The following is a 27,576-nucleotide window of genomic DNA, read 5'->3' on the forward strand; positions in this document are numbered from 1 at the left end:
TATATTTCATTATTTTTGAGATATTACGAAAAGAAGGTGTTTTTTTTTTAAATTCGAAATTTTTCTTTCTTAAAATCGTGATTTTTTCATATAATATGTATTCCAAAGCAGCGAAACTTCTAGAATCCATTAAACTCTTTATATTAAAGTTGATTCTGGACGGAATATGATTGTTATTAATTTTGGTGGAAACGGCATTTATGAAATACATTGATTTAAAAAAAACATTAGATGTTGCTTTTTTTTCATTACTGCTCACTAATTTTACGTACAAAAGACTTTTAACAGTGCTTATTTTAAAGATTATTTTAAGCTCTATAAAGTCCTTTCTCATTAGCATGCATAAAATTTATTCGCTCTCCGCTAGATGACATTGGATACATCGATTAAATTTCACACAAAATAAAAAACGGCTTTGATCTTCAATATCTCGCTTAATATTGCACTTAGAACAATCATTAAACAAACAATTTGTTCATTTTTTGCCTGCTACAATTTTGTTCATTATAATATTATCGTTTTACTGCATATTTTTGAAGATATTTGCAAAAAACTGTTGAAAATCGTGAGAAAATTCCGAATTTCCAATTTCCCATAACTTGAAAAGTATTGGGTGATTGAAAAAACTTTCTACAGCATTTTTTGCTTAAAATAAGGTCTTATATCGATATGTGAGGTTGTTTAAAAAAATTCCACCACCGAAAAGAGGTGGCAACCACCCCCGGGTTGAAAACGGAGTTCTGGTCAATATCACTTTTGAAGTTAAGTTCGGTTCATAGTAAAAAACTTCTGAGCTAAAAAGCTTCAATGACTGCACTATAAATAGGAACCAGAAAATGTAAAACATGTAGGTACTATGCAATTGCAAGGGGCTGAACAGCAAAATACAAAAAAAATATGGCTAGTTAAGGAAGACCCTGGTATTTTTAAGACACACCAGATAAAAGATTTGTATTGACTTCTACAGAGTACGTAAATTATAGACTTTGTAGGAACCAACAATGGGCAGCCAACATCATACAGCAACAATAACGGAGATCTTTCGGATCAGACAAGCTCAAGAAAGAAAAGTAAAGTATATCATATATAATTGAGATCTAGGCGTAAATAAATTAATATGACTACGCCTTTAGACAACTAACTGAATTGACTAGAAGTACTACAAATTGCTACCATCACCAATAAACACTACTCCCACTATAATATTATACCAATTAATCAGTATACCAGGTACACTTTAACAATTTTTTTAATGGATCTTACCACATATACATAATAAGTTCCCAGATATGCAGGGTTGGCCATTCAAAAGCGTCCACCCTGATATTTGATTTATTGGATCGGATTTTGTGAAAACGCTGAAACAGGTCGATTTTTATTCCAAAGGAGTCATCTTTTAAGGATATAGACATCTGTCATTTGTTAGCACCCTCCCTTTCACTATCACACACCTTTAATTTTAAATAGGGAATAGACCATGTGTGGCAGATCAGTAGACATGTATCTTGCTTGAGAATTCAAGCTTCGATTATATTTATTTTCATATTAACTTTCTTTCTATAAAAAAGTATCAATTTATTAGAAATGTCACACCTCTTGAAAACCAAACGTATTTTTAGTGTTTTAGAGCGATATAGTTTCTTCCATTATATCTTTGCACATGCATGAAATTATAGGCTATTGATTATGTATTTTATAAAAAAACTACAACGTTAACGGGGTTTTATTGTTTCATATAGTCAATAGACCTCTAAATATAAAAAAACCGCGGAGTGCTACCATTTAAATGGGTGCGTTTTTGAGAAAGGAGTGAATTAGTCCCTAGGCACAGGGCGAATTAGGGTGAGTTATATGCACTTTTGGTACGAACACGTCTACAGGAAAACTGTTCCAGGTTAAATTTACTATCGAAATATCACATTTTAAAGTTCAAAATATTTTCTTTTACAAAAATATATTCAAAAGAAAAGCAAGAAAAAACACAAAAGAAAGCAATTTTGTTTTTTGGCCCATGACTTTTTCCACCAGGATATAGGTATAGGCATTGCTTTAAAGAAAAATAACTTCTATTATTCCTCTTAAAATAACGGTTAGTAGAAGTCTCGATGATCTATAGTTTCCAGAATATGATTTTTCAAAATTAGCCACTAGCAGCGATTGTGAGTCATTTTCCTTGTTATTTCGCAAACATTGTTCTGTAACTTTTTTCTACGCAGCCTTAGGTAAATACAATTTCACATTTAATATAAATAAAATTCAAATACCTTTAAAATGGTCTATTACAGAAGGCTATGTGACGATTTTTAAACAAGATATGCTTTTTCAAAATTTTATACTTTTAATGATTTTTGATATATTTTACGATTATTTTTAAATTTCTCATTATAAACTTTTTTTATTGCATATTTAGGTATGTACATTGTACAACAAAAAAGAAAGCTTATTTACTTTACTTTAAAATGGTGTATTGTAAAAAATTCTAGGACTATCTTTGAACAAAATATGCTTTTTCAAAATGTGACATATACACATGCAATAGGTCCCACTAAGTTGGAACCATATATAAAACTTTTTTAATATTAACTTTGTGAAAAAAAGTTCTTTATAAAATGCTCTGCATAGTCTAAAACCTAAGATGCAATCATCAGATATAAAATTGTATCAATAGTGTACGAGGTATGTTAAAAAATATGAATTTCGCTCAAGAGGAAATACCTTTAAATTTCACAATATCGAAAAGTGTTATTAAGAAAAGTTATTTGGAATTAAAAATGATGTTATATTATGCAAATATATTCTTCTAATTGAAAAAAATAAAAAAATTTAAAAATTTTCTCAAATTACGGATACACTTGGATATCCTACGGATATCTTGTTTAAAAATAGTAATAAAATTTTTTGCAATGCACCATTTTAAGTTAAAAAATAACCTTTTCTTCTTCTACAATGTATATACCTAAATGTACAAGAAAAAATTCATAATGAGGAATTTAAAAAATAATCCTACAAATTATCAAAAATCATTAAAAGTATAAAACCTTGAAACAGCATAACTTGCTTAAAAATAGCCGTGTAGCCCTATACAGTAGACGATTTTAAAGATAATTGACTTCTCTTTCTACTAATTGTACCATTTAGTATACCTAGAAATGCATCGAAAAACAAGGTTTACAGAACAATGTTTGCGAAATAATGGGGAAAATTGCCCAAAAATGCTGTGAGCTACGAACTTTGAAATATCCTCTTTCAGAAACTCTAAATCCTAGAAACTTCTACTAAACGTCATTTTAAAGAGGAAGAATGGAAATTATTTTTCGCTGAAGCAATACCTATATTCCTGTAAAAAAAAGTTATGGGGCAAATAACAAATTGCTTTCTTTCGTGTTTTTTTCTTGCTTTTCTTTTGAATATATTTTTGTAAAAAAAAATGTTTGACTATAAAATGTAATATTTCGATAGTAAATTTAACCTGGAACAATTTTCCTGTAGGCGTGTTTGTACCAAAAGTTCATAGAACTCACGATAATTCACCATGTGCCTAGGGACTAATTCACCCCTTTCTCAAAAACGCACCGATTTAAATGGTAGCACTCCGCGGTTTTTTTCAATTTAGAGGTCCATTGACCATATAAGACAATAAAATCCCGTTAACAGTGTAGGTCCTTTTAGCTCTCTTATTTTGAACATAATCAATAGCCTATTATTCACGAATTACTTTTTATACTAGTTCTCTATTTTATTCACTGCAACTAGTATCGCAAAATCAAATCGCTTGTCCATAGAAATCACAATAAGTTAAACAAGGATAAACAATACAACATGTCTTTGATACCTTCTTTACTATGAAATTTGACGTTTATCATTTTCAGTGACAGTGACATTAGCGCATTTGTTGTGGTTGTTGGAATTAATAACTTATATTGTGTTTATTTTATAAAGTTATATCGTGTTAAATATGTTGTAACATAGATAAATATAAACGTACAATATAGCTTTGTAAAATACGTCTAAATAATAGCCACTTCATTGTTAGTATAAGTATACCAATGATTATTTCATTCATATGAGTGTGACTAACTAGTCCGAAAAATCCGGGACATGGCCCGAATTACGAAGTCGTGTCCCGGCGTCCCGGACAAGGCTTCCGGGCCATCCGAATTTTCAACGTTTTGGTAAAATTTCTTTTTGAAATTTTGAATATGTTATTCTCTTAGGAATTCACATCAAATTAAATTGGTGGGACGAAAAAAAGTACAATTTCTAGAGTGTAATACTATTTGATTACTAATTATTAATTAATTACTAATTGATTAATTAATTTTGCAGGGGAATACCTGTCAAAGGCGGTGCTATTCTATGATATACCGTTAAAATACGTCGGTTTTGGAATAAAAACGACCTGTTTTAGAGTTTTCAAAAAAAAAACATTTGAATATTCTCAATAGTGAACTCATTTGAGTGGTCAACCCTGTATACTTAAATTCAAATAAATGTAGAAATAATTAAATAGATAAATTAATAAATAAATACATTCAAATAAATAGATATCCGTAACTACAATACCTAACAAAAAAACTTAACCTTAAATCATAAAACTGATTAAATTTATTTACTTTTAATCAGGGACAGCAACCTTATCCAAAGTGAGCAAATCTAATCCAGTAATTTTATAAATAAGGGAAATAACAACTACCTGCAGATTTTTTATGTAAATCGTTGAAATATTTCAATTATCTGCAAAAAATATTGTAGAATTTTGTACAAAATTTTAACAGGAAAGAAAAAGAAAACCCCCATATCAAGTTTTATTCGGTTCAAATTTTCAGTCAGTAAATTAAAATATTAAATTAAAATACAATATAAAATAATTAAAGTATTTAATCTAATATCCTTCAACGTTCAAGTTTTTTCACGTTGTAAGTTTTTTCAAAAGTAATCACCATTTTATCTCTTTATTGCGAAAATCAGGCGTCCAAATACAAAACCCGGCATGTCACATTGAGATTTATACGTCAGTCTACTCGAAATCTAAAGGGATACCAGTTTCTGTATAGTTTTAATATAAAAGTCGACATCTTACCTGAAATATTCGGAATGGAAAACAAGCTTTAGATGTAAAATCCGACAAAACCACAGCCAACTACAGTGCAAACAACGACATATCCACGTCAATCAATAAGAATGAAGTTGGCTGTACCACGTGACTGACTCGCGAGTAGAGAGACTAGAACGAGTATTCGCGATTGAAACGGAATATAGAGGGCAGGTCGAATGCAAGAAAATGGCCGATATAAATGGTATAAACAAACATTCAATTGAGGAATAGAACAATATCGATTTGATTTAAAATATTTTAATGTACTCATAATGCTGAAATTTACTAAAAATTTCTTAATAGTGACCAAACTCCATTCAAATTAACAATTTTCTGGTATGTTTATGCCACTTATAGTAGTTTAAATTTATTCCATCAGTGGTCAGCTACTTTGTTTTTCATCTCGAATACTAACCGTGGCTATTGCTTCTATTGGACATGGCCTTTTATATGCGTCTTTATTCGTTGATTTGATATTAAACCACTGTAGTACTTCTGTTCCTAGAAGAAGTTAAAACCGAAATAAAAGGGGGAAAAAACCAAGATGCATTTCCGTACTATACTTTGTTAAAAGAGGAAATATTTGTTAATGTAGAAACCAATTGGTTCACAGAATGTAAGGAAATGCCAAAAGAATCTCCTATGGGACAGAAAGCGGAAAAAAAATGATAAACAAACGAGCCGCTTTTAATAATTTTCTAGAGTATCTAAAATGATGTGAATGACTCACTACAGTCGTTCTAAAACAGTCCAGAGATTTTATTTACCAGCAGAGCTAACTACACGAAAACTGTAGAAAATATTTACCAACACTAAGTAGAAACCTGTAAGTCAATGGATCGTTTCTTAGATTGTTTTTTACGTGAAAATAATAATATAATGTTGATTTTTTCAGAAAGAAGAGTACAGAGTAGCAGGGAGATACCGGATTCCACCAAAATAAGAAAACTTCAATACTAGGGTCATATAACTCATGGTGACAGATATATAAACTCCTAAAATTAATTATGCAGAGAAAGATTCAAGGAAGGCACAGCATAGGTAGGAGAAAAATGTCCTGGCTGAGGAATCTCAGAGAATGGTTTGGATGCAGCTCAACTGAACTCTTTCGGGCTGTAGTCTCAAAAGTTAGAATCGCAATGATGATTGCCAACCTTCGTGGCGGAGATGGCACCTAAAGGAGAATGAGTTGATTTTTTACTTTAAGCGCTGATCTATATTCCACGTGTCTGCATTTTAAAGACAAACTAAAAAAGTTTAAAAATGCTGTTACAAAAAATCAGATAACAGTTGATCAAAGTATACACAAAAGTCGAGCTAAGTGGTTTTATGGGCTTCTAAGAGAAAACCAAGGTTACTGCGACGTAGCAAAATTTAATTGCCAAAAATACTTCGTACTCCCAAAAATCACAGACCAAGCAGCCTACTTTCCTTTGCAACTAAATTTATGTCATTTTGAGATAGTTGAAGGAAGTTTCAAGAGAAAATTCAATCCATCTACAGCTAGATAAATATATGGACATAACTGAGATTCAGTTCAGGAGGTTAAGTGAAATAGCGCCAGCTCCATATCTAATATTCTCGCAAAATTCAATTTAGTAACACTGTTATGTTACCACTGTTAACGTTGGGTATCAAAATACCCTCCCCCCCAGTCATAGGAATGGTATCCAACTCGCTATTATATTTGAGTCCTTTAGGCGTAAAAAAAGTTAAAATAATTTTTTCATTTGTAGGAGATTCGTAAATTCCACCAAACAGACTTTTTGGCCAAATTAAAATGTATGTATATATTAATAATATTATAGGTAGGTATGCAAAGTCCGCAGATAGTGTGCTATATTTTTTTATAAACAAATTAGCGCTCCGAAATAGCGTTTTTTTAATTATTGCTCTGTAACTCTGAAGATTTTAACTTTATACCAAAAACACCAAATAAAAATTCACCGTAATTTAATTCTGCGTAGAGATATTTTTTCCCGATTTGCTTCGACGAAAATTTTCCTCGGAAATTCCGGCATTTTCCAACAAAATCTTTTATTTTCATCTAAAATTTTAGGTGAGTAATTATTTATCAATAATTAAATAACTTGGTGAAATAAAACCTTTTTTGGTATATTTTATATTTCTAGATGCCGGTGGAAATTGAACGAATAGTTTAACACCTAAATTTGGACTGAAATATTCGACAAGAAAAGTTCGACATGTCCAAATTTAAATTACTCCAATTCAATAGATTTATCGGCATCATTTATTAGGTGTAGATTAGGGTGGATCAATTATCGCAATATTTTAAAAAAATTAACACATTGATTTGGAATACCCGCCAAAAGTTTCCTTTAGTAACGACAATAAAAAAGTGTTATTACAACTTTTTGATAAAATTACATCTTCTGCCCTCTACCGGCCTTTGAAGAATGAAAAAAAAACAATTTTTTGGCATCATTAACAAAAGCCCGGTCCTGGCGGCCCTGGTTTGTTTAGTCTATTAGTCCAATCTTCGGGGTGCGGGGGTCCTGCGACTTTGGACCTTCAAGAAATAAACTGAGAAGAGCAAGAGATCAATCAAGAAAAGGTTTTGTGCAAAACTCCCCCGAAACTTTGAAGGCCATATATTTTGACGGAAGGAAAGATGGATGGGTTGTGATTGCGCGCAGCGGTCAAATACCTCCTGGGGTACTCTACACTCTAATACCCTAAAGTTAGGTTTGGACCGAAGGGTTAGGTCTTCCTCCTTCCTGACCGCTGGGCGCAATTGCAATCTGTCCTGAAAGATAAAACCTTCGTTATCGAAAATATTGAAGGCAAGCCACACAGAAGAACCGCACTTGAAGAGCACGTTTCATTAGTTCAAGAGCCAGGCTCTATATTTTTAGGTCACACAGTACCCCTTTCTGGATCTGTTTTAAGCATTTATCAAAGTATTGTGAACTTTTTAGGGAATTATAGGTAAAATCTAGAAGAACTAGTGGTAGTAGGATATGACGGAACTGTGGTAAATATGTGAAGAAAAAATGGTATAATTTCTCAACTATAGAGTTAAAGTTAGGCCGCCCTTTACAAAGATTTATCTGTCAGCTTCACGCGAATGAATTGCTTTTACGGCATCTTTTCCAAAAGCTTGACGGTCAAACTCAAAATCCAAGAGCTTTTGCAGGAACTATAGGAAATCAAATAGTGCATTGCGAAAATATGCCGGACTGTGAGTTACCAGAAGTAGATTTAATTGACTTAAGTGCCGATCAGAAATATTTGTTTCAAATTTGTGTCTCAATTTCTACAGGGGAATGTTCTGTGGATTTTTAAACCAAAGCCCTGGAAAGTTAAGTCATTCTCGATGGCTAACTTTGGCGAATCGCATTATACGTCTTTATGTTAGCACTGAAAATCCAACATTAGAATTAAAGGAACTGACCAAATTTACTGTCACGGTTTATGCTCCTTTATGGTTTCAGATCAAATGCAATTCATCATGTGTGAATGGTGCAAAGCATGTTTTACAAACAATTAAGCGTAGTTGATACTTAGAGCAAAATTTGAAAACTTTTATAGACCCTGTAATTCAAAGAAATGCCTATTTTTTTAGATCCGTAAAATCTTCTGCTATGCAAGATGCATGACGCTCGACCGCATATAAGAGACCTTGCACTTCGTCGCATTCTCAATGCAAAAACTAAGGCCAATAATAATTCATCTAACATCCTACCTTTTATTATTCCACAAATTAATTTTGAAGCAGATGACTATATTGATTTTATTGATTGACAAAACAATAAAATAACTTGCCCTCCATTGCTTCAAGGTTTGAAAGTAGAGGATTTAAAAAATATTATTTCCGGATCTCCTGTGAAAATCATTGACATCGCTACATTTCCCTGTCACACCCAATCTGTAGAGAGAATCGTGAAGCTTGTAATTGAAGCATCTTCGTCGGTTATTGGGTCACAAAAAAGAGACAATTTTATCAAGGCAAAAATTGATTCGCGCAAAGATATGTAAAAATTTGAGTCCAAAAGAGACTACAAACAATAGTTAATCAAAATTAAGGGGGAGGGTAGGGAGTGGGTAGAAGAATAAATATGACATATTTCAAAAATATTGCAATTGGATATCATTTTTATGATAAGAACCTGTACTTATTACGTAACTTTTCAATTAAAATCAAGTTCGTATTTTTTATTTTTTTTATTTTTTCAACCTCCGGTAGAGGGCAGAAGATGAAATTTTTTTGAAAAATCGCAAATAAAATTAGGTTTGTAACATTAATTGGCAACTTTTGCGCACTATTCCAAAACAGTTTTCGAAACTTCGATTTTTCGATCCACCCTAGTGTAGATATAGTCAAACAAAAATAGTATACTTTAATGATGGTTATTTCAAACAGAGACAAATTTTTTCCTTTTTGGTTAAAATTCGTTTTAATGGACTTAACGGGTTTTGAATTTTGAGGACTGAAATAATAATAAAAGAGAATAGATACTTTTCTTACTCTTTTTAATGTGTGTATCTTAAGATTACTACTTTATTCTTAGTCGTTTTTTCAACCATCTTCTTTGGTTTTTTAAATAACCCAAAATTCGCTTATACATAAGCAGGAGAAAATGTAAAATAGTTTTTGTTGTCTACTGATTAAAAGTAATTATTGTAGAGCAAATCTAAAACGATAAAACTTACAAAGCTAAAAATAAATAGCTAAAATACTAGTCCCCATATCATAGACCCAAATATTCCATATTCAGTCACCAAACTTAGCAAGTAATACAAAACAATTGTTAGTACTTAAAAAGAGCTTGTAATCTAAATTTTTATGCACCATTGTACCCTCTGTAAGGTAACTCATGTTTAAACGACCTATCAAAATGATTGTGCTCATCATAATGGGGATGGGCGGCCAATACTTCGTAGGTTGATGTATGGTGCTTGGTTTCCACCAGTTTCTTGAGGGCAATAATGCTGGAAATTGTGAATGCCACTTTAGCTATAAGGAGAGCTTTAAATGCTACCATGCCAATTAGTTTAAGCACAATGGCTCCGATAGTTGCGGCTTTCAATGTAAGAATCATCATCATCGATTTCATTTTCATTCCACCTCCCTTTTTCTTTCTTCCTAAAAATCGTAAAAAAATATTAGTTAGATATATTAAAAAAGTTGTGAAACTGTTTCTGAAACAATTCACAATTTACTGTAATAAAAATAAAAATCCACAACGAAAAATTTTCCTGCAGGAATACCTAGCTGTATACCTACCATAAATCCCATAAAAGTTTATTGAAAATCCTTTATAAAAGGTACCTATATAATTTTATTAAAATCCCTTCAAGGGCTACATCAAATTAGAAAACGTTTTCGATATAAAAATATCATCATCAGTGCTAGTACAGGTTAATCACATGCTGAGCCACCAAAAAGACTTGGATATAAACCCTTTAAATGTAATAAAAATATGTCAAATTAACATTATTAATTAAAATGCCAAACGATGGATGTAATTGTTAAAGATGTGGCCCTTCGGCATCCCATGACTCCCCCGCACCACTTGGGTTGTTGATCAGATGGATCTGTCCTTACATTAGGAACGTTGCCACAAGAGTTGCCATCCAACGTTCCTAATATGAGAACAGATCCATCTAAAGTGGCTACCCACATTGTGTGTGGGAGTCATGCAATGGCGGAGGGCCATATCTTTAACAGTTTCATCCATCGTTTGGCATTTTAACTAATAATATAAGGTTAACACATTTTTATTACATTTAAAGGGTTTATATCCAAGTATTTGTGATGGCTCAGCATGTGATTATCCTGTAGGTACTAGCACTGATGATGATATTTTTATATTGGAAATATTCTGTGATTTAATGTAGCCCCTGAAAAGATTTTATTAAAATTATACAGGGTGAGGCAGATAAAGGGCCTATTAGAAATATCTCGAGAACTAAAGGTAAGAGAATCATAAAAATTGGAATACAGGGGTTTTGAGGTATGAACTATTTAATGAAAATATTTTGGTCTCTTTGTTACTTCCGGTTATACCGGAAGTTGATTATAACTTCGATTTTTTAAATGGGACGCCCTGTATATTTTTACATTTTTGGATTCTTCTTGATGTCTTCTTCCTTAAAATATGAGGTTTTATATTATTATACAGGGTAGTTTAAAAGATAATTAAGGTTTTTTATAAATTTTGTAGCAAACTTCACACCCTGTAGAATTGTACTGGTTTGATATGAAAAACTCCATTTATGTTCAAGTGATTTTTAATATAGTCTATTATTATTAAAAATTAATAATATAGCGAAATGTTTAATTTTAGTATACGGGGTTGGTTGAAACTCGGAATGAGTATTTTTTGAGTTTTCTTAAATAGAACACCCTGTATTTTTGAATTGTAATGAAATGATATTTTATAGCACTTTTTTATTTCTTAAGCATTCCCTATACCTAACTGCTTTAATTTGTAAGTTATTCGTCGTTCTTTAAGCCAAACATTAATTGCAACAAAAATTACGTGAAATTTTATTAAGTTTGCCGCGAAAATATTTAATCATAAATAATTTTTCGAAAATAAACACATATTAATTTCGACTGACCCTTAATTTATTAATACGGTTTGATATATCAAAGTACCTACGTATTTAAAATTGTTGGTGTGTTGAATACATACAATATTATACCTAGTTGTCTATGATTTTGACACTAAATATGCTTAAACTGAAATAAGCTTTGCGTAAACATTCTACTATTTTTGAAGTTCTAGTTGCTTTGCTACCATTACTAATATGAATTTTTCTAATGAGGAACTGATTCAGATATTTTTTTGTCCTAAGATAGTAGAACAGATAGAAACGTGCTACTAGCAATAAGAATTTATCATCAGCAATTCCATGATAGATGACAACCAAAAAGAGAAACTTTTCAAAACTTACTAGAGTGATTTCAACGAACTGGACATTTAGATTAGGAGAAATTAGTCCTGTCGCCAGGGGGGGTACAACGGCCTCCTTAATTCTGATGGACTTACCCAAGTTTTTTTTATATATTTTGACCCGTAGAATACGAATTTTTTGGGTAACAGTTGATCCGGATGTCGATAAGATTGTTATAGACAAAGAACTTGAGGAATTACATAACAGCGATTTCTCGCAAAACAAAACATCTTTTTGTATTTTTTGGGTCATTTTAAGCAAAAAATATTTCTACAAGTTTTTTCGTAGAATGCATAGTTTTTGAGATAACCGCGGTTGAACTTTCAAAAAATCTAAAAATTGCAATTTTTGAACCCGAATAACTTTTGATTAAAAAATAAAGTAGCAATTCTGCTTACCGCATTTGAAAGTTTAAGTCAAATTATATCGGTTTTGATTATTTGCATTGCTAAAAATTAATTTTTTTATTGGTTAACAAAACTATAAACACATAGTGTTTCCCGTGCCTAATACATGCGTTTTAACGCATGCTACGTAGAAATTGCCTCGCTTGCACTTGTAGCTACTCTACCTACTCGTTCGATTTTAAATGAGAAATCATTGAAAACATCACTCGCGCACTAGGTTTTTATAGCTTTGTTTAACAATAAAATAATAAATTTGTAGCAATGCAAATAATCAATACCGATATAATTTGACTTAAACTTTCAAATGCGGTAAGCAGAATTGCTACTTTATTTTTTAATCAAAAGTTATTCGAGTTCAAAAATTGCACATTTTCGATTTTTTGAAAGTTCAACCGCGGTTATCTCAAAAACTATGCATCCTACGAAAAAACTTGTCAGAACATTTTTTGCCTAGAATGACCCAAAAAATACAAAAAGATGTTTTGTTTTGCAAGAAATCACTGTTATGTAATTCCTCAAGTTCTTTGTCTATAACAATGTTATCGACATCCGGATCAACTGTTACCCAAAAAATTCGTATTCTGCGGGTCAAAATATATAAAAAAAACTTGGGAAAGTCCATCTGAATTAAGGAGGCCGTTGTACCCCCCCTGGCGACAGGACTAAATCTGATCGAACAAAAACTATTGTAAATGATTAAAATAAATTAAATGTTAGTGCCACTGATAATCTGCATATTAGTATGAAAGTTCTCGTAATCTAAGTGTCTATGGTTTGTTTTTAATGACTTAAGGATCATTCTAAATTAACATGTATTTATTTTCAAAAAAGTATTTATGATTGAATATTTTCACGTCAAGCCTAATAAAATTTCACGTAATAATTAATGTTTGGCTTAAATAACTACGAATAACTTACAAATTAAAGCAGTTAGGTATAGGGAATGCTTAAGAAATAAAAAAGTACTATAAAATATCATTTCATTACAATCCTAAAAGACAGGGTGTTCTATTTAAGAAAACTCAGAAAATGATCATTCCGAGTTTCGACCCACCCTGTATACTAAAATTAAACATTTCGCTATATTATTAATTTTTAATAATAAGAGACTATATTAAAAATCACTTGAACATAAATGGAGTTTTTCATATCAAATCAGTACAATTCTACAGGGTGTGAAGTTTGCTACAAAATTTATAAAAAAACCTTAATTATCTTTTAAACTACCCTGTATAATAATATAAAACCTCATATTTTAAGGAAGAAGACATCGAGCAGGGATTCGAAACTGGTTTCTTAACTAGTAAACAGTGTTTCCGATTAGCTCTTAGTTTTTATCAAAATTAAGGTGGTTTTACTTGTTAGAAAATTATCAAAGTTGGTATAATAGTGTATTATATAGTGCTTAATCCGATTTTGGGATCAAACTGTAAGTTAGATCATCTTTATTACTATTTTTTAATCAACAAACAGTAAACAACGGTTATAAATACCAGTAACGAGGTAATTAAGTAGCTTAATTACTAATGAACCTGTCCAAGCACAAGGGCCGTAATCAGGCAACATAGGCCCAATATGCAGGAAATTTCAGAGGAGAGATCTTCTGAACTTCAAAGTTCTCAAGATGTCATTAATCCATCCAATCAATCAAAATTATATTCAACCGCTCTGACTCAACCTAACAAAAAATTCGCAAGCAAAAACCAAGCCATTTTATTCAATTCACTTCCAAATACAAAAATTGAAGATTATTTAAATGCCATAGCAACTAAAGTCGATCCCAATAAAATTCTCGCCATTTCCAGGATTGTAAATGATCGTATTTGCGTATATTTTACTACTGAAGAAACAGTCACCGAATTTTTAAGAACAGATAATGGAACAATAGTAATCAATCAGGAACGTATCCAAGCCAGGAAGTTAGTCACACCAAGCGAAAAACTGATAATTTCTAATGTCCCCCCATCAATACCTCACAGTATTATAGAGACTCAACTACAAAATTTTGCAATTCATCAAATAACTCCATTGGATTTTCTAAGAATAGGTACAACTAACTCTTTATTTAAGCATATCTTGAGTTTCCGACGCTATACTTACATTTCTCCTAAAAATCTGGAAAATATTCCTGAGTCTATATTAATTAACTATGAACAAATCAATTATCGAATTTATTTTTCACTTGAAAAACAGTCTTGTTACATTTGTAAAGAACAAGGTCATCTAGCCTCTCAGTGCAAAAAAAATACAAACACTCAAACATCTATCGAAAATTCATCACCTACTGCTCAACCAAATTATATCCAAAATTGCCACCCTATCATAACAGATGCTCAGCCAACTATCCATCCTTCACAATCTTCGCAACAATCCACCAGTCCACAATCAAAAGAAACAACCAATACTTCTCTATTTGATTCAAATCCCATTCAAACACCTATCCAGCCAGATAATGTTGAAATGAATAATCACAGCCAAAACCAACCTCCTACACCCTCTGACACTCAATCGTCTAAACGAGCGGTGTCAGAAATAACGTCTCCTTCAACATCAGTAGACCAGAACCCATTTAAAGAACCTCTGCGTAAATCTAAGAAAGCAAAAACTATTCCTGAAGATAATAAGACTTTAGCAGAAGATCTTATTAAATGCACTAGTTCTTTTTTCCAAGATAATTCTGACAACGGATATTTAACCCAGGAAGAACTAATTGATTTCTTTGAAAATGCATACGGCTCTGCAGATCCTCTCAGCATTGCAAAAACGTATACAGAAGATATCGAAGGACTACTCAATTTTTTAACTAAAATCCATCCAGCATTAACTCCCAAGTATCTGAAAAGTCGCTGTACAAGATTAAAAACTAAGATTAATAAACAGCTATTATTATCCGCTTTCTCTACTGATCACAGTGAATACAGCAGCGACGCCTCTGCTGAAATTTAATACAACATTCAACTGTATACTGCAATGGAACCTAAATGGGTATTACACCCATTTAGAAGAACTTAAATTAATTATAGCTAAGTTTAAACCATCTGTAATATGCCTACAAGAAACCCACTTCAAAGAAGATAACTGTCATAATTTAAGAAACTATACTCCGTATTATAAGAACAGAATAACTGCTAGCCATGCTAGTGGGGGAGTAGTAATATATGTCCATAACTCATTTAATACCGAAGTAATACGTTTAAGAACTGAGTTGGAGGCAACAGCAGTATCTATAAAAGGCCCCCACAAAGTCAATATATGTAATATTTATTTTCCTCCGAACTTAGACCCGTCCATAAAAGAAATTACTGAACTCTTCAATCAAATTCCAGAACCGCGTATTATATTAGGCGATTTTAATGCCCACAATATACTTTGGGGAGGTAAAAAAACAGATTCCTTGGGACGTAAAATCGAACAAATTGTTACAGATTCTAATATGAATATCCTTAACGATGGAAGAATCACAAGGTTCAATATTTCCACCGGCAATGGATCCCCAATAGATTTATCCCTCTGTGACCCTGTCTTACAACCAACTCTGTCGTGGGATGTGACATCCCATTTGCATGGAAGCGATCATTTTCCTATCCTAATTACGAACAATAACCATATCTCCTCATCAATTCCATCCAATAAATGGTGTCTGAAAAATGCAGATTGGTCTCTATATTCCTCTTTAATTTCACAAAAAATTTCTCAGTTGGTTCAGCCCTTTGATACAGACATTGATATTAACTCCAAAGTACTCCATCTCGTACAGTTTTTAACGTCAATAGCTCACGAGTCCATAGGTTATTCAAAATTTCCAAAAAAACGTGCTCCAGTCCCGTGGTGGAATTCCCACTGCGAAGCAGCAATTAAAGAGTCAAAAAAGGCGTTTTATAAATTAAGAAGGCACCCAACTTTAAATAACCAGCTAGAATTCAAAAGATTAAGGGCGTATTGTAGATACACCTTAAAGAAGAGTAAGAGAGAAGCCTGGAAAAATTATGTATCATCTTTAAATTCATCTACCCCGACTTCTGAGGTTTGGCAAATGATAAGCAGAATGTACGGGAAAAAATCATTTAACACCATTCATTACCTAGAACATCATAACCATATTTATTCAACTAAGCAAGAAATAGTCTCCGTACTAGCAAACGTATACCAACAACATAGCAGTGACGAAAATCTATCTACAAGTTTCCTAGCCCATAAAAATAAATTTAATAATGCATGTATAAATCTTGATGACCACAATAATTTACCTCTAAATGCCATATTTACGATGGATGAACTGTTAGAAACTTTAAACAAAGTTAAAGACACTAGCCCAGGGCCTGACAACATCCCTACGACATTTTTAAAAGCTATGCCAACGGAAGGAAAACAATATCTTTTGGATCTTTATAATTTCATTTGGACAAATAATGTTTTCCCCATTGATTGGTACGATTCCATTATTGTACCAGTTCTTAAACAGGGCAAGAATAAATCGGACCCAGAGTCTTACCGACCAATCTCCCTAACATCTAATATGTGCAAAGTACTTGAAAAAATGGCAAGCAACCGACTAATGTGGTACCTAGAAGATCGACAGCTACTTAGCCCTATACAAAGTGGATTTAGAAAGTCCAGATCTACATTAGACAACATAGTGGATATTGAATCTGTAATTCATGAGTCATTTGGATGTGGTCAAGAATGTCTGGCTGTATTTTTTGATATAACGCGTGCATATGATACAATCTGGAGATCAGATATCATAAGAATCCTGTCAAGTTGGTCGATTAAAGGAAATATTATCAAGTTTATTAATAATTTTTTATATAGGCGAAACTTCAAAGTTCGAATAGACAACTTTCTTTCAGACTCTAAAATCCAATTAAACGGTATTCCTCAAGGGTCTACTCTTAGTGTTGCACTTTTCCTTATTGCCATCAATGACATCGCTAAGTCACTTAGCCCATTAGTCAAAGCCCGTCTATTTGCTGATGATCTTGTTATATTCTGTCGTGGTAAAAATATATCAACAATGACGACCCATATACAGCAAGCCATTTACAAACTAGAGAATTGGTCGAATACTACTGGCCTAGAATTTTCACCCACTAGAACGAAAGCAATGATCTTCAGTAAAACTCCAAAGAAACAAGTAAATCCACCGAAACTCTTCCTAAAAAATTTACCAATAAAGTATTCAGAATCGATCAACTTCTTGGGAGTAAAACTGGATAGCCGACTATCTTGGCAAGACCACATCCACTCTCTCCGTCTGTCAGTTCAAAACGGCCTTAACTTAATGAAAAGTATCTCTCATAAACAATGGGGTGCCGATTTCCAAACTCTTATGACTGTATACAAAACCCTAATTCGTTCAAAACTAGATTATGCTGCTGTTGCCTACAACTCAGCCAAAGGTTCACTATTGAAAGTGCTAGACACAGTTCATAATTCAGCAATTAGAATTGCACTGGGAGCACACTACACAAGCTCAGTTGAGTGTATGTATGTTGAATCAGGCGAACCATCCCTTCAACTCAGGAGAGAATACCTTAGCCTCATGTATGCCTTAAGAGTATCAACTAACCCACATGTACCTGTTTATAAAAACACATTTACAGATAGATTTCCATCGACATTTAATTGTGGGAAAAGATTGGATCCTCCGTTTTATCATCGAGTGAGAGCAACGTTACAGAGCTTAGACACAATAATTCCACACACTTACAATACTTTTAAAGTCAGCCAACACATATTACCATGGACAATTGCTCTTCCTGCTTGTAATACAAACCTATCTGCATTCAAGAAAGGTGACACACCAGCAAAAATCTTCAATCAGAGATTATTAGAGATATTAAATGGTTTTAATGATCACATCCATATTTATACCGATGCATCCAGATCTGCAAATGGAGTAGGAGCGGCTTTCACAACAGATAACTATAACAGTTCCTACCAGCTCCCTCCCCAAACCTCCATATTCTCAGCTGAACTCTTTGCTATCCTCCAGTCATTAAAGTTTGTTAACACACATGACATCAAATTCTCAATAATCATTAGCGATTCCCTAAGTGCATTAACGGCCTTGAGGCGGGTATACCCCAAACATCCTATCCTCCTCTTAATTAAGGCGGAACTCTTGATATGCCAACAAAATCAAAGATTAGTTCAGTTCCTCTGGGTACCATCACATTGCGAGATAAGTGGAAATGATAAAGCTGACACATTAGCAAAAAATGCGAGTGAGAATCCCTTAACAGACATCATAACTACTTGCGTTTATACTGATCTAAAGCAATATTTTAAAAACAAGATCATGACAAAATGGCAAACAAACTGGAACGAATCAAACTCTACATTAAGAACAATCAAACAAAGTATATCACCGTCGAAACATCCTACAAAGAGAAGAGACCAAGTGCTCATGTCCAGATTGCGACTTGGACATACGAAGATCACCCACGACTTTTTATTAAAGAAGGAAGCCCCTCCGATGTGTTATGTGTGTGATAGTGAACTAACAGTGCAACATATAATAATAGACTGTCCCCTCTACGTTATAGAACGGCAACATCAACAGTTACCAACTACAATTAAAGATTGTTTAAGTGAAAGTAATTCATGTAAGACTCTTAATTTTTTACGTACTATAGGACTCATTAACCAAATTTAATATACCTAAATTTTGTAATTTGATGTAAATACAGTTCATTGCTAATAACCCTTGTGGTTGAAGCAAATTGTAAATAAAAAAAAAAAAAGACATCGAGCAGAATCTAAAAATGTAAAAATATACAGGGTGTCCCATTTAAAAAATCGAAGTTATAATCAACTTCCAGTATAACCGGAAGTAACAAAGAGACTAAAATATTTTCATTAAATAGTTCATACCTCAAAACCCCTATATTCCAATTTTCATGATTCTCTTACCTTTAGTTCTCGAGATATTTCTAATAGGCCCTTTAAATGCCTCACCCTATATACCTTTTATAAAGGATTTTCAATACAATTTTTTAATAAAAATTACATTTTTAGCTATTGTTTGAAGTTTTGGTTTCCACTCTGGAAATCGTTTCCAAAAAGTGTATTTTAAAATTTTGCGAAAAGAATAACCACAAAGTTGTTAGCTAAATTTTTTAAAATTGACGGTTGACTTACTTGGCCTCTATATTGTAGGCAACAGCCATGCGTTTAGTTGAAAATATTTGAGGGTGGTTTTGTGCACTGAGAATAACAAATTTGTGACTATTTTGTGTGTTTATGTATTATTGGTTCTGTATGCATTTGTGTATTTTGTGCTATAATATGTTTATGTATGTACTCTTCTTCTTCATATGCATTGTCCGTTGCGGACGTTGGCTATCATCATAGCAATTTTAATTTTGTTTGCGGCGTTTCTGAATAACTCGATTGCTCAAACCATTGGCGATAGTTTTGAAGTCATAAGTGTCTTCTTCTTCCGGGTCCGCGTTTGCTCTCTATTTTATCCTGTATTATCAGTTGGAGTATATTAGTATATGATATTTATCATGTCTCATAATATTACCGAGGTATTCAAGTTTCCGTTTCTTAATTGTAAAAGAGATTTCTTTTTGTTTTCCCATTCGGCGCAATACCTTTACGTTGGTGGTGTGAGTCGTTCAGAATATTTTGAGGATACGTCAGTACACCCATATTTCGAATGCCTTCAGCTTCCTCGTTAGTGTTTCCGTTATTGTCCAGGCCTCTGCGCCATTCAGAAAAACCAGAAATACATAGAATTTTAGCAGCCGTATTTTTAGTGGGAGAGATATGTCGCAATGGGTGAATATATCGCACACCTAGTTCAATAGTGCCACAAGTGCAAAACACAATATTCTCGAGAAATGAGCAAAACGTTCTGTAGTAAACGCGTTTTGCCCTGTAAATAATTTATTTTGAGAATGACTGGCTTCAAAATTACAATTTAGGTAGCAAATTATACACTTATTGGCTGGATCTTATTACAATTTATTAAAAATAAAACGTTATTATTATTTTGATAGTTATGGCGATATTGCATTGTGAAGAAAGTCATTTATAAAACGATACCTAGGAGATACGGCGGCAATATAATGAAAAAATCAATTAATTTTTGCAGTTGTGGCCGTATTGAATTATATCGGTTGTATTGTGACAGTGTATATTATCGCCACATCTCTCTTGATTTTTGCAGTTGTGGCCGTATTGAACGTATTGAATTACATCGGTTGTATTGTGGCAGTGTATATTATCCCCACATCTCCCAGTTATGGCCATATTGCATTTTGAAAACCTCCAAAATCCCTACAGTGAAATACCGAAGTAACTTACTTTATACTTATCCAAAACAATATTTTAGTTCAGGCTGTATTGCATTAGATGGGCCATTATATAGGCAATATTTTACAGCCTTAACCCAAAATTCGAATTTTTTGCAGTTGTGGCACAATTGAACTAGGTGTGCGATATTTCTCCTGTTGTTAAATGTTACTCTGGCCTTTTCAATTCTATATCGTATCTTGGTTGTTTGATCCCATTTCGAATTGACGACGGTTCCAAGGTATATATACGACTCAACGTGTTAAATTAATTGTTTTTTTATTTTCAATTGTCTGGCAGGTTTTTGAGTTTTGCTGACCAGCATCCATTTTGTTTTATTTATGTTGAGGTTAAGTCCTCTTTCTTCACTCGCTCTTTGTACCCTGTCCATAATATGCTGAAGTTCATGGATACTGCTGGCAAGTACGACTGTATCGTCCGCATATCCTATATTATTTGTCGATTCTCCATTGATTTTTATGCCTCTGTTTGCTTCAATTTTCAGTGCTTTTTTTTAATTTGTTTGGAGTAAATATTAAAAAGGGGAGGGGAGAGAACGCATCCCTGTCGCACACCTTTTCTGATATTAATGCTCTCTGTGGACGAATTGCCAACTTTTGTCCTGTTTGTCTGATTCCAGTAAAATGTTAAAATTAGTAGCATTTCAACAAGTTGTTTATGTACTGTGTCGTACATGTAGTATGTATAATTGTAGATGATACGGCTCCGATTTCTATTAATCTGCTAATGTTGGTATATCTCTGTTGCTCACTTCTTCTTTTAGTATTGGCAACCAGATTCTGATGCATTCTGTTGATGGGTTTAATTCACATTTTTTTATGCTTCATTCTCGCTAATCCTGGCATTTAGTGCTCTGGCGTCTTCTACATATAAATTGTTGCATTCACAGGGTGTTTAGTAGATGTAGCTATTTGATCTGTCTTGTATGTTGTTGTGATGTTTTGATCTTGTACTTTCCATCTTTTTCAATTTTTCCGGTAAGCCCTTTACATAATAATATGGTATTGTTTTCATCTTGGTAAACTTTCTTGTGAGGCAGTGGAGTACTGATATATAGTACCCAGCGGGCCCTGGTTCCAGTTGGAATGCGAGCCTGCCCAATAAAAGCACACATTGTATATTACAATTTCATAATTAATATTAAGTATAAATCATCATAAATATATGATATTTATAAAAAGTCAAGCTAATTTAAAATATAAATTAATATTTATCCTATCGTTTTTCATACTGACATATTTTTGGATATATTTGAAGTTTGAAAACAAACAAATATATAAAAATAAACAAACAAAAATTGGAGAGAAAAAGACAAAAATCGTAAATTAGAATATTTATAATTATAATATTTTTCCTACTCTCGATGTAGCAAAAGATGTTGTAAGGATGGATACATTCAAATTTTTTGCTATCTCATTTTCCATTGAGATAATTGCTAAATTAGATAGCCGTTCCTGGCCCATTGTGTTTCTCAGATAATATTTTATTAATTTTAATTTTGAAAATGTTCGCTCTCCTGTTGCAACTGTAGGTACAGGAATTGTAAGAAACAATGTTACAGGCTGTTATAATTTTGGAAAAATTAAAGCTTGATGAGAAGTTCGCGGAAACATGGTTGAAAAGATAAAATTTGAGCAGAAATTGCTTTTGCAACTAAATTTTTGTGTTGTATAAAATTTTTGTAAAATATCGTATAATTAATTGTTTGTACTGTTTATTAGTACATCTTTATCTAAAGTTTTAAATGTTTTATTATTTTGACAAACACCCTTGGATCGGCTTTCTAATTGCAAAATCAAAATGTCTAGCGTTTTCAAAAAGTGGTTTTTCTAAAATGTTCTCCATTGCTTATTACATTTTAATGATTTTTTGTTTCGTCGTAAAATAATTTTGACCGGGACTTTCGTTTTTAAAACCAGTGTTTTTAATATATTTTTAAAATTAAATCGAAGCACATGTAAGGCATCGTGTCTAGGAGGCCATCTTGTGGGTATTAATCTTTTTAAATTGATTGTTTTGCAGTCTTTTTCAGTTGGATATAGTAAACCCCACCGTGTGAAACTATTAAAAACAAGCTGAAAGTGCGAGCATTATCATAACGAAAACTTTGTTTATTTACGTATTTTAATTCATAATATGGAAAATTGCTATTACGAAAAGTAGTTTAGAATTAATAATTATGTTTTAATGTGCAATTATATCATTCTAATTTAAATGTTATGAACTATAAAGGTAGTTTACTCTTGATCGAAATTCATATTTTTTATATACCTCGTATAAAATTAATAAAATTTTACATGATGGTTGCATCATAAATCTTAGAACATGAAGAGCTTTTTATGAATAACTTTTCTTCGTCAAATTAAAAATAAAAGAGTTATAAATGAAAATGTTGTTGGTATCCATAATTTGAGAAAAATCTTCAAATATTTTTTTTCCATTAGAAGGATGTAATTGCCTATATCAGACCATAATTTTTTATATCAAACAATATTATTTTATATACTGTCGGTTCGCTAAACTAAGACACAACTGGTTAGTGATTTTAGTCAATAATTTTTAAAATTTGGCAAAAAAATAATTACTAATTAGTTAATAATTATTAAATAATTAGTAATTTTGTTAGTTTTGGCAAAATTCGCAAAACAGAAAAAATACTAACTAAAATCACTAGCCAGTTGTGTCGATTTTAGTGAACCGACTATATTTTAATTTCATAGCAAATGGAACAGTTCATTTATCATAAAGGGGAGGCCGAATACTCGTATAAACCTTTTTAAAGCTCTTAATAAATTACTGCTTTTAAAATATACTCAAATTGTATTTTTAAACATCTTATATATTTTATATAATAATTAAATTCGCTATCAAATTATGTCATTGATGTTCCATTAATACTTAATTTAAAATTTAGTTTGACATTCACGAAGTGTCAAACTCAAATGTAAATAACCTATGCTTTGCTTAACAAAAATAGGGAATAAAAAATTAGCCTACTTAATAGCAACGATTTCAGCTGGACGTGTAGTGTGTCGGAAGAAAATAAAACGATTGTGACCTCACCTTTTAGATTTTGAGATCGATTATCTCAAAGACGGTTAGAAATATCGAATTGACGTTTTCAGATTTGGATTTAGAAGAGAAAACTACATAAGAATCCATCAATAAATTTGATCTGAGTATTGCAGGAGCGGCAAAGCAATAACACACACACTTTTGCGAATTTATAAACGAAATGTTTCGTTGAAAACAAAAATCTTTTCAATAAAATTATACAAATTTTTACAGACACAATATTTTTGACTGAATCATTTAAAACTAAGTTAAAACTATTTGAAGCGCAGTGAAAATAAGGAATGTTTTGATATCTTTTTGAAATTTTGGCTTGAACGCCATTATAAACGCCACTCACATTTGCAGAACCTTACAAAAGCGTTCCCTGTTTTTAAACGCTTTTATTTAGTTCCATAGTTTGCGTCAAATCTTTAGACGTTAATTTGGCTGCCTTTTCTTCAATCCAAATGAATGAAAATTTGCAGGCATATGCATTCGAGGGAACAATACACGAATAGGCAATAAAAAAATTTTTCATGTTAATTAATTGTTTAAATAAAAAAAAAACGATTTTAATGAAAGCGCTTAAATTCTCTTGTTTTTACAATGTGAAAACATGCAATTTTACGGATTGTATAGCTAATGATATGAAAAATACATAATTTCACTTTTTACGTTAATTGTTTACGTTATGCTTCATTAAGAAACAATGAAGTTTCAAATTTTTTGCCAATTCCGACTACTTTTCATGACAGTACATCATATGTTTTATACAGTAGCTATACGACTATCAGATAAAAAAGAGGAACGTCTGAATAAGATCATAACCAAAAAAGGATATCACAACAAAAATTGGCAAACTCAAATATAGCTTTACAGTCCAGTCTCTTTTAGACAAAAAGACTAACGTTGAAAAGCCAGAATACAACAGTGGAAAACCTTCCAAAAGTAAATGACCAGTAGCAAGACCACAGATGAGATGGGTATATGACATAAAAACAATAGTCGGAACAAATTGAAAGTATGTTTCTTAGGATAAAGTTCCATGGAAGGAGTCCAAAAATGGACGAAACAGAAGGCTAAGAAGAAGAAGAGTATTTCTGGATTGCTTGTGCAGTTTTGTAGTTTTCTTATTTAAGGACCCCGCAACACTCCTTATGGAAAAGTGGTCCCGGTCAAATTTAACAAAAGTTTGGTCAAGGATATTTCTCGATGTGTAGATTAAAAAAGTCCATGGGACCTGGGTCTGAATAACTACTATTTTCGAGCTACAGCCTTCTGATGTTATTTGATTCGAGTGCTTGGTTTACGTTAAGTGCACTAATTCACGGTCAAGTGAACAAAAATATTTATTATTGGAAGAAGAGAGACTCATTTTCTTTATGCATACTTGCATCTTGTATATAAATTCGTGGTCAAAAATAGATGCATTTTATTTTAGTCTTCAGCAAACCTCCGAAAAGTCCTCAGAAAACTAAAGAAGTGCGATATAAAATGCGCTATTAGAGCGATATAAGAATTATCCTGTTTTCATCAATGCTTCACAGTTATGCAATACCAGCACAGCTGCAGTTCTGCCATATTTTTAGCATACTACTGAACAGTGGCGGATCTAGGGAGGAATGGAGGAATTCCCGTAACATGGTCCAGAACTAAAGAAAAAGTTGTCGAGACATAAAAAATACATTAGCTGACATGAAACTGGTCCCGAATATCACATATAAGACAAGTAGAGAACATGGACTTGATCTGAATACGAAAAAAACAAAGTAACTTATAGTCAGTAAACGCTAAATATTAATTACAAATTGTCTATGGAAAAATTGGGTTAAGTCATCTTCGACTATCTGTGTTTTAAGATTCTGCTAATTTCGATTAGATGCATCTTATGTCAATGGGTTGATGTCTTGCAAAGCCTAAATCCATCTACCCGCTAATCGGTTTTTCTGCAGGCTCATCTTTATCAACCGTGTACAAATTAACATTTGGCGTTTTGTAGCTTGCCGAGACCTACAAAATGTTCGAACTCTTATGAATTCCGGTTCATCCATATTCTCATCAGTTTGAAACTCTTGGTCATTGTCTCTAATTATTTTTTATTGTATGTAAGACGGTGCCAGTTTAATTTGATATATCTTAATCGTAAGGTCTTTTAGGTGTTCTAAGTCGAAAACAGGAAAGTTGGCATAATCATGATTATGAAGCCTTCTCTATTGATCATTTCTTCTAATTAGATTATCAGTCTCAACTCTAGCTTGTACAACATTGGGAATTAATAACCTCTGTAATAATTATCGTTGAGCATCTTCAGCTGTAGCATTGTACAACATTTTGTATTAAAAAGTTCATCATCACTGGCTCTAGAACCCCTGGTGGACCTCGGCCTGTTCAATAATCAGCTCCCATTCCTTGCTATCCTTAATCCTTAGCCTTGGTTTTCCAATTTCGTACTCTTAACACCCGTAACTCGTCTTCCACCTGGTCCTTAAATCGTACTCTGGGCCTACGTCTTTTCCTCACACCATCCGGTTTTTGGTTGTAAATGCAGTTTACATATAGATTACAATAATTTTTCGATGAGCAATTCGTATTACTAAAAATGAGAAGTTGGGCATTGAATATATGACAAATAAATTACATGAAGATTACAAAATATGGAATGTGAGAATATGTAAACAAAATCAGTTGATAACATCCTGCTAAAACTGATAGAAAGAGAGAAAATAATATTATCTAGTTTCTAAGTACATATTTATAAGTTAAATTTGACACAATGGTGCAGTCACTGAAGGTAGATATGAGCTATTACCTCCGATTTCGTTGAACCTCCATCGTTTTGCATGAAAATTGGTGAGTGGTTAGGGGATATCTCAAGGAACAAAGGTGACATGGTGCCAACTTGTGCTTTTACCCTGGGGGTGGATGCCACCCCTCCTCGGGGCTGAAAATTATTTTAATAAAAATAACCCCACAGTTCGATAGAGAGTAGAGAGACAAATTATAAGCAAAATTTGTTATATAAAGTTATTAAAATAAATCAAAACTTTTTGGGTTATTAAAGATCAAAAATTTTAAATTTTCATGAGAAAAATGCATGTTTTTAACTGATTTTTCATAAATAACTTAAAAACTATAAGTTTTTACAAAAAAGTGATTACTATGAAAATTGAGGATAATAAAAAATTAAATAAACTTCTTACTAGAAAAACCTTTCTATGTTAACTAGAAGTAAGTTATAGGTAATTGAATGTATATTTCTTTCGCTGAGTACCCAAATCTAAGTATTCAAGCTTAAATACCGGCAAAATGATACAATTTATAACATAAGCTTATTTAACATTTGTCAAAGTTCATAGAAATATCTATCAAATAAGCCCTCGAACAAGTTGATAGCATTAAAATTTATGCACCAAAAATGTTTCAAAATGTATCTTTTAAAAATTTTTCCAAAAAATGTTATTGTTTTTTTTGTAAATAACTCTGTTAATTTTTAAGATATCAGATTTACCTAAAAACTAATTGAAAGCTGATTCCAAGAGCTATTAAAAAATGTCAAAATTAGTCTTCTAAACCTCTCACTTTTTTAACAATAAACGGTTAAATGGCCCGGTTACATGGTTCTCGCAGCAAAACTGAAATTTTAAACGTTTCTATCTCGGTTATTTTTTACCCTACGGAAATAGTAAAATCTGTAAAGTATTTGAAATAAAAAAAAAAACTAAAATGTAGTTAAATATCATTTTTTACGTATATTGAGTAGTTTTGGAGTTA

At 32.3% G+C, this 27,576-nt stretch overlaps 1 protein-coding gene across 1 annotated transcript in view; it reads right to left on the reverse strand.

The window, feature by feature from the left end:
• Window positions 1–7,343: 7,343 nt before the first annotated feature.
• LOC114332896 (uncharacterized) overlaps window positions 7,344–27,576 on the reverse strand; it is a 61,003-nt gene continuing 40,770 nt past the window's right edge. The window contains exon 2 of the mRNA XM_028282682.2: window positions 7,344–10,202. Coding sequence (XP_028138483.1) covers window positions 9,901–10,202 — 302 coding nt within the window. The 3' untranslated portion in view covers window positions 7,344–9,900. The remainder of the gene's footprint in view (window positions 10,203–27,576) is intronic.

This window comes from Diabrotica virgifera, chromosome 6, assembly GCF_917563875.1.
Source record: "Diabrotica virgifera virgifera chromosome 6, PGI_DIABVI_V3a".
Lineage (NCBI taxonomy): Eukaryota > Metazoa > Arthropoda > Insecta > Coleoptera > Chrysomelidae > Diabrotica > Diabrotica virgifera.